Source organism: Thamnophis sirtalis, unplaced genomic scaffold, assembly GCF_051295495.1.
Source record: "Thamnophis sirtalis isolate CommonGarterSnake01/CBP01778 unplaced genomic scaffold, rThaSir2_p1.2 scaffold_15, whole genome shotgun sequence".
NCBI lineage: Eukaryota > Metazoa > Chordata > Lepidosauria > Squamata > Natricidae > Thamnophis > Thamnophis sirtalis.
The window spans coordinates 39,519,752-39,528,806 of record NW_028261395.1 but is presented as its reverse complement, the minus strand read 5'-3'; the positions used below and the strand labels follow the sequence as shown (position 1 = coordinate 39,528,806).

The window sequence follows — 9,055 nt, the reverse complement described above, 5'->3', positions numbered from 1 at the left end:
GGGGCTCTGCCTATTCTATGAGCCAAGGCTTCCCTTACAGCGGGTCCCTCAAACTACTTAAACTGGGGATGTGGGGGGAATGATTCACGGTCCCTCATACTGTTGGGAGGGCGGGGCATGGTTGGTGGTCATGTGCCTGGGTGGGTGTGACCAATTTAGCAGTCCATTTTGCCTTTGACCTTCCTAAGCTGTACTTGCTGAACCTCAAGGCAGGGGTCGGCAAATTTACACTCAAAAGAGCCATTTGGACCCATTTCCTACAGAAAAGAAAACTCCGGGAGCCACAAAGGTCCTAACCGGAAGCCCCCTGTTCAATTCTGGAGCTGACCGGAAGTTCAGTTCTCCCACCATAAGAGTCTCCTCCTAGCGTGGCATACTTTTTCCTCTACCTGTCATAACCGAAAGCCCTATCAATTGTGGAGACAACTGGAAAACCCTCCCTTTGCCACAGAGTCTACTCCTGGCGCACTGTGCTTCCCTCCCACCCCCCACTGGAAGCCCCTCTCAAAATTGTGGTGCCGACCGGTGACGGAGCCGTAGCAGAGGGAGAAAAGAGCCACATGCGGCTCCAGAGCCACAAATTGCTGGCCCCTGACCTGAGGCATCTTATATACTTAATAAGACACACACACACACACACAAAAGGCAAAAGGGCGCAACCTTTCTTGCCCCTTGCCTAACTTCATTACAACAGCAGCTTCAGGCTCCTTAAAATAGGCCATGGGGCTGCCCTTGAAGAGTGTTCGAAGACTTCAGTTAGTCCAGAACGCAGCCGCGCGAGCGATTGTGGGTGCACCCAGGTACACCCACGTCACACCTATCCTCCGTGAGCTGCACTGGCTACCTATTAGTCTCCGGATCCACTTCAAGGTGCTGGTCGCTACCTATAAAGCCCTACATGGCAACGGACCTGGGTACCTGAGAGACCGCCTCCTGCCGATTACCTCCCATAGACCGATTAGATCTCACAGGTTAGGTCTCCTCCGGATTCCATCCACCAGCCAATGTCGGCTGGCGACTCCCCGGGGGAGAGCCTTCTCTGTTGCAGCTCCAGCCCTCTGGAATGACCTCCCCGTGGAGATCCAGACCCTTACTTCCCTCCCGGCCTTCTACAAAGCCACCAAGTCCTGGCTGCTCCAGCAGGCCGGGGGGCTTGCGAAACATCCAGCCCTGTGAATGTTGCGTTTTTTAAAGTGTTGTCTTTGTCTAGTTATTTCCCCTTCCCTTGTCTATTGTGAGCCGCCCAGAGTCCTTCGGGAGTGGGAGGCATACAAGACAAATAAATACAAATACAAATACATTTAAAAAAAGAATATTAAGAGCCATGCATGGGCTGGAATCCACTCACTCACCCTGCAGGGCAAGATGGAATAAATGACAGTTCCCACTGTCTTGGAGGGGGTGGGACATTCAGGTCACCCCAGGTAGTCCGACAAAGCCCCAAATGAAGAAATCTGGAGGGGGGGGGGTTCAACAGTCGAGCACACTTGCTATCAGCTATCTGACCCACTTTGCAAAAGAAGGGGGGAGGGTGGCACCAGTGGCTGCAGCTGAAATGTCTTAGTAGGTGGCCCCAGTTGCTAAGACTCTGAACTTGTCGATCAGAAAGGTTGGCAGTTCGGTGGTTCGAATCCCTAGTACAGGTTTCCTGCGTTGGACTAGATGGCCTCCAAGGTCCCTTCCAACACTTACTGTTTCCTGAGGGTCAGGCCAGGCTGTCAGCCAGGGCCCACAGCTTCAGCCAATTCCGATAGGTCAGGCAAGGGGGACACCATCGAGGGAGGGTCGGGGGGGGGAGGCATAGTCATATCAGCCACCTCCAATGCAGCATGTTTGAATATCTTAACCATTTCTAAGTCTTGAATATCTAACGTTTCTCAATCTTTGCTTCTGATCACCTGAGGGGTTGGGGGGAGAAACCCCATCTTAACGGTGAGGAGGAGGGACCTTTGGACAGGGAACTCGGCAAAGGAGGGAGGGAGTGTGAGGTGGGCTCCTGCCTGGCAGCTGCCCGCCATGGGAATCCTGCGCCAGCCTTTTGGCCCTGCGGCTCGGTTCGGCTTGTGGCTTTTTCCCACACTTGCCTTGGGAGGCGGCCGTCCTTTCCTTTCCCAGCAGAGAGAAAGCTGCGCCAATCCATCGGAATAGAGCTGGAAGGGACCTTCGAGGTCTTCTAGTCCAACCTCCCGCTGCTCCAAGCAGGAAACCCTATCGGCCATTTCAGACAAACAGTTGTCCCGTTTCTTCTTGAAAACGTTGGCGCACCCACAATTTCTGGAGGCCGGATTTCATTGTCCCCATTGTCAGGAAATTTCTCCTTAGTTCTCCCCTTTGAAGCTTCCTGGCTGGCTGCCCAGATTGCAGGGATATTCTGAGGGGTGGGTGGGTGCCCCTTAGGAACCCCCCCCCCCCGCTGCTGCCAAGACGCCCCTAAAAAGGCTGCCGGTGGCATGGCTTTCACAAGCCATGTGTCCGGCTCCACCGAACTCCCGTTTCTGGCCACGCCACATTTTAAGGGATTTCAAGGTAAAAAGACCAGACGCGGTTGAAAGCTGCTGCAGCCCACCCACCCACTCCCAGTCCTTTCGCTTGCAGAACACAGCTTGCACATCACCGTCTGCTGTTCTCTCCCCCCCCCACACACACACACGTTCATTTGCCTCTGGGGTCCTCCCACAGGAGCAAAAGCCATGGCAGTGGCCAACGCGCCACGTGAGCCCCCGAAACAGGAAGGAAAGAGTGCAGTGGGTGACTTAAGGTGGCTGCTATCTTCTCCCCCACCCGCCCCACACACTGATTTAACAGAGTTGGAAGGGGCCTTGGAGGTCATCTAGACCCACCCCACACCCAAGCAGGGGACCCTACCCCATTTCTGACAGATGGCAGTCCAGTCTCTTCTTGAAAGCTTTAGCCCTAGTTTAACAAATTAACAAGAGTTGGAAGGGATCTTGTAGGTCATCTAGTCCAACCCCCCCCCCCGCCCAAGCAGGAGTCCCTACACCATTTCTGACAGATGGCAGCCCAGTCTCTTCTTGAAATCTTCCAGTGATGAAGCTCTGAGGTAGCAAAACAGGTCTGACTGCCCAAGGAAGAGGCCAACATTGTTTGAAAACAACGAGAAACATACAGATATACAGATGAACAGAGTTGGAAGGGACTTCATAGGTCATTTAGTCCAACCCCCCGCCCGAGATCCTACACCATTTCTAGCAAATGGCAGTCCAGTCTCTTCTTCAAATCCTCCAGTGATGAAGCTCCCACAACTTCTGAAGGCAACTTCTGTTCCTTCGGTTGATTGTTCTCACTATGAAAAAATTCCTCCTTGTTTCTAGGTTGAATCTCTGCTTGTTCAGTTTCCATCCATTATTCCTTGTCTGGCCTTCAGGTGCTTTGGAGAATAGAATAGAATAGAATAGAATAGAATAATAGGAATTGGAAGGCACCTTGTAGGTCATCTAGTCCAACACCCCACCCTGGCCGCCCAAGCAGGAGACCCTACACCATTTCTGACAGATGGCAGTCCAGTCTCTTCTTGAAAGCTTCCAGGGATGAAGCTCCCACAACTTCCGAAGGCAACTTGGATTGTCCTCAGTCAGGAAATTTCTCCTTATTTCCAGGTTGAATCTCTCCTAGATCAGTTTCCATCCATTATTATTCCTTGTCTGGTCTTCGGGTGCTTTGGGAATATTTTGACTCCCTCCTCTCTGTGGCAGCCCCTCAAATATTGGGAACTCTGCTATTCTGTCTCCCCTGGTCCTTCTTTTCACTAGACTAGCCAGGCCCAGTTCCTGCAACCCTTCATCGTATGTTTTAGCCTCTTGGTTGCCCAACATCTCTTTAATAATGTGGTTCTTAATTTTAGGTTGCCTCACTCCTGGATTAGTTTCCATCCGTTGCTTCTTGTCCTGCCTTAGAGTTGCTTTGGAGAATAGCTTGAAATCTCTCCCCCCTCCACCACCCCTCCGTCCTCTCTGTGGCAGCTCCTCAAATATTGGGATCCTGCTATCCTGCCTCCCCTGGTCCTTCTCTTCACTGGACCAGCCATGCCCAGTTCCTGCAACTGTTAGGCTCCTCCAGCCATACGCAGGGACGGGACCCTCACGTCCTTCCTATGCGGAAAAGCCAGGCAACCGGCGATGCCCCGGCGCAGGCGATCCGCTTTGCAGGACGGTAACCTCGCCCCTCCGCCCTCCTCGCGGGACGGACGGCCTTAACAAAGAGGCAGCCTGGCATAAATATGAATCAGGCTCAGAATCTTGCCCGGACAAAACCGGGGATCCCCGGGGATGCCAGGGGGAGGGGCCACACCGGTATGACGTCAGGCCAAAGGGGAAAAAAGGACGGAAGAAGCCAGAGGCCGGTTGGGGCATGCGCGTTGGGAAGGGAAGCGATCCTAGCCCCTCCTCGCCGCTGGATCGGGCGCAGCGTGGGCCAGCCGGATCCCTCGCAAGGCGGGGATGATCGTCCGCCCGGGATCCGTGGTCGACCCGGACTGGCACAGCACGGAGGAAGGCAGAGCTTACTCGGGCGCCCTCTTGCGCCGGGCGCAGCGCCGATCCTTCGGTGAGGTCGCTGGGCTGAAGCCCCGGGAGATTCTGCGCTTCCCCGCCGCGCGGGCGGGGATCCAGGGCAAAGGACCACCCCGATAGCCGGTATTCTCAAAGGGGCTTCTCTCCCTGTGCAGGACTGATCGAGAGACCAGTGGTGGCTCCGCAGGCGGCTGCCGACGTAGCCGGTTACAAGGTCTTCGTATCCGGCAAGAGCGGCGTGGGAAAAACCGCTTTGGTGGCCAAGTTGGCCGGTCTGGAGGTGCCCCTGGTGCATCACGAGACCACAGGTGACCCCCTGCTTCATCCTCCTCCTCCTCCTGCTGTCCCCAAGGCAAAGCCTTAAAACCAGGGCAGCTGTCACTGGCTAAAGGAGAAGCCAGGGCAGAGCTGGACAAACTGGACGGAGTGGTGGGGAGCCTTCCTTCTGCGAGGCAGTCCTGAGAAACTTTTCCTTTTTAAAAATTACTTTATTTTAGTACAAATAATCCATGTTCCATTCAACAGTGTCTCGGGTACAAATGTTTGTGCAACAACAGTTAAAATTTACAATCCTATTTATTATTTAATCAATTCTTATCTTAATGCCAACACATTAAATAACGGATACTTTATATCCTCTTCACTTAATTCTATTAACTATTTTCTATATTTTACTCATCTACTTTTATATCTATGAGTATATCTACTCGTCTACTTTTTTTACTCATCTACTTTTATATTAACTCATCTACTTTTATATTATATTTTATTACTCATCTACTTTTATATTAACTCATCTACTTTTGTATCTTTTATATCTATGGGTATATCTACTCATCTATTTTTTTTACTCATCTACTTTTATATTCACTCATCTACTTTTATATCTTTTATATCTACTTTTATCCTCTAGCCATCGATAAAATGTTTCCCATATCACATAATAACCAGTTTATTCTTTCTCTTTAATTGCCAATGTTAATCTATTCATTTCTGCATATTCTAATATTTTCCTTATCACATTCTCCTCTGCAGGAAACTTTTCACTTTTCCAGTTTTGTGCAAATACAATTCTAGCTGCAGTTATTACATGAATAATCAAATATACATTTTCTTTACGTTTCTGGTAAGATCCCCAACAGGAATATTTCAGGTTTCAAGTCAATATGTTGTTGTATCATATTTTCCAACCACTAGCATATTTTAACCAATATTTTTTAGCTTCTACACATGTCCACCCTATATGATAATATGAGCCAGTGTCTGATGACGTTTCCTACATTTAACTGATTTATCTTCAAATATCGTCGCCAATCTTGCCTGTGGCCAATGCCATCTGTAAAACATCTTATACAAATTCTCTTTATATGCAGTTGACATTGTTAGTTTGTAATTTCTATCCCATAATTGCCACCATTTTTCTAGTTCTATGGTATAACCAAAGTTTTTTGCCCAGGCAATCATTGTTTCTTTCACTTGTTCTTCTTCTAATGTAATACTCAGTAAATAGCTCTACAGATTTTTTTTTATCATCCTCTCTTCTGTTCCTGTTAGTATCTTACCTACCATATTTTTTGGAGTGTAAGATGCTCCAAAGTAGAAGACGCACCTAGCTTTTAGGGAGGAAAACAAGAGAAAAATAAATCTGCCTCTGCCCCCCAGCAATTTGCCTCCTTGCAGCAAACAGCAAACAGTACAGATGATGTACACTGTTTGTGGTGTTACATTTCAAACTATACTTGTACAGATGCTGTTAAAATTGAAAGTGCTTTCTGGAAGTATATGTTATTCTCTGCTATTTAAAAGAAGATACAATAGCACTGGGCCTCTTCAGATCAAGCCTTTATTTTAAAAAGCTTCTGATTTTCTTAAGTTGTCTAGAACAATAACAAAGCAGTCTTTAAAAAAAGGAGTCTAATAATTTGAACGTTCTATAAGCATCTATAGTTATTGGCTTACCTTCTTGCAGCAAACAGCCTTTTAAGTTTAGCCTGATCAGAAGAAGAAAAATCTGCCTCTCCCTCCCAGCAATTTGCCTCCTTGCAGCAAAGAGCAAGTTTCACTTTCAATTTCAGTTTAAGCACTAGCTGTTTCGGGCTGCAGGGATTATCATAGCCTATTTCCTCCGCAAGCCCTATTGTTGCCTCAAGGAGGTAAATTGCTGGGAGGCAGGGGCCAAAGACGGTGGGTTTGTGGGGCTGCATTCAGTGTATAAGATGCACCCAGATTTTCACCCTCTTTTAGGAAGGAAAAAGGTGCATCTTATACTCCGAAAAATACGGTAATTCTTCCTGAGACCCTCTCCTGAGATGGGGGGGCTTCCCTAGGAATCTCTTCCCAAGTAACTCTTTCTTTCCCAGGGATCCAGACCAGCCTCGTCTACTGGCCGGCAAAACTGCGAGAGAGCGGCAAGGTGCTCTTTTTTAAGTTCTCCTTCTGGGACTGTGGCGAAGCCATGCTGAGAAAGTTTGACCACATTTTACCCGTGAGTTGTTCACGGAGAGACTTTCGGGGCCAGGTTGTATTCTGGGGCAGGGGGGTAGAATGGCGATGCCACTTTGGGGACCCCCTGTTCCTTTTTGGAGTTGGGAACCCTTGTGACGTTTCCTCCCTTCGCCGCAGGCCTGCAAAGAGAAAGCGGACGCCGTCCTCTTCTTGTTCTCCTTCACGGATCGCGCGTCCTTTCTCGACCTCCCTCACCAAATCTCTCGCGTGACAGACGGAACGAGGCACATGGTCCGAATGGTTGTGGGCACCAAGTATCCTTTAAAGCAGTGGTCCGTGGACCACTGGTGGTCTGTGAGAAAGTTTTGGTGGTCCGCAGAAAAATTTCTGCATTTTTTATATTGCACTAAATTGGGGGTCCTCAAACTACGGCCCCTGGGAAGGATACGTGCAATGAACGCTTGTGCTGCTGCAGAGAGTCTCCCCTTCGGGGTCTTTTTGTGCAGGTTGGAGGGGAGCAGAAATTCCAACTTGGGGTCTGCTTCAGCCTCCTGGTGGGGGGCTTTGGGCGAAGACTGGAGGGAAGCGCCGCTGGTGGCAAAGAGCCGAAGGGCCTCGTAAAAGTGGGACTGCATCATGGCCTGGAACTGGCTGAACATCTCAGCCCAGTAAGCCTCCAGGTGGTGGTACCTAGCCTTGCACTCCCACAGGTCTGCCCTCTGCTTGGAAAGCCTATGCTCCTAGTCCTCAGTGAGGTGCTTCTGTTGAGCCTCCTTCTTGGTCAGATCCAATTTGAACTGAGCTGTTTTGCCAACTCTTTCTCCTGGTGGCTGCTTAGCTCCAGCAACTGCTTCCTGTTGGGGCCCAAAGGAGCCCTAGCGGGCAGGCGAGGAGTGGCGAGTAGAGGCTGGCGAGGCGCCCCTCGACATGAGTGACATTGAGTTGGCCACGCCCACCCAGTCACATGACCGGCCCACGCCCACCCAGTCGGTCATATTAGTGGTCCGCGGGATTTAAAATTATGAATTTAGTGGTCCCTGAGGTCCAAAAGTTTAGGGACCCCTGCTTTAAGGAGTTTCTCCCCAGGCTGCCCCAGAGAAGGGCCCTGAGGGCAGTCTGCCTCTTTTTAAGATTTTTTTTTAAAAGAAATATTAGGCTTTTTCACAATAACCGTCCTTTTCTTCCTGCAGCCTGTCCTTGATCCCAAAAAATAACCCTTTCGAAATTAAAATATTTACAATCACTGCAAGGATTAAGAGGGGCAGCCGAGTCCAGAGCAGAAGAATCGGCTCAGGCTGAGTTTGTCACTTTCTTACTGCTTGGCCCTTCCTTGACCAAATGTCTCCAGGTTTGACCAGTTTGCCCACACGGATGTGACCGAATCAGACATGGCGTCTTTCTCCCACACCTGGGGTTTGCCGGTCTTGCGGACAAAGAGTGTCGGCGAGCGGCACTCGGACGGATACGCCGGCCTAGCTGAGGTGGCCCATCTCTTGAACAGGCTCGCCGAACATCTCTGGAGGCAGGACCAGGTGGCGGCCGGCCTAGTTTCTGGAGAGGAGAGCCCTACCATACCGCAAGCACTGGCTTCATGAAATCCTAATTCTGCTGCATCGGTTTCCTTTCAATAAACTTGGTTCTTAATGGCCTTTAAACCCCAATCTTTGTATCTGCTGTCAGGGAAGCCCCTTGGGCCAATTTCTGGGTTATGTCGATGGTAAAAATGCCATCAAGGAGGCAGAGGGGACAGAAGGCAGCCTGGAGGACAGGCCTCCACAGATCCAACTTGTGAGGCTCCCAAGAGTTATTTGCAAGTTTGTGCCAGATTCTCTTGACGGGCAAGAGCAGAATTGTTCTGAGCGAGGCTTCCCAAGAGCCTGAAGCAAACTCCTGGTCCCAACAAAAAACCCTTTTATTAATTGACTGTGAATTTTGCTCCTTCACATCCAGCAAAGTCTTTCGAGGGAGGATTTACGGTCACAGACCTTATCTGGCTTGGAGAGCTGCCAGGCCGATAGTTTCAGAACTTGGCAAGGAGTCTCGGAGAGTCACCAACCAATTCAGCGAACTAATTCCCTCCT

General features: G+C 49.9%; 1 protein-coding gene across 1 annotated transcript; it reads left to right on the top strand.

Annotated features, from left to right (window-relative positions):
• Positions 1-4,383: 4,383 nt before the first annotated feature.
• Positions 4,384-8,629, top strand: CPLANE2 (ciliogenesis and planar polarity effector complex subunit 2). Its single transcript, XM_014072493.2, has 5 exons — positions 4,384-4,563; positions 4,685-4,837; positions 6,890-7,014; positions 7,152-7,288; positions 8,323-8,629. Exons 1-5 carry the CDS (start codon positions 4,458-4,460, stop codon positions 8,567-8,569), a joined length of 768 nt encoding a protein of 255 aa, XP_013927968.1. The 5' UTR covers positions 4,384-4,457; the 3' UTR covers positions 8,570-8,629.
• Positions 8,630-9,055: the final 426 nt, after the last annotated feature.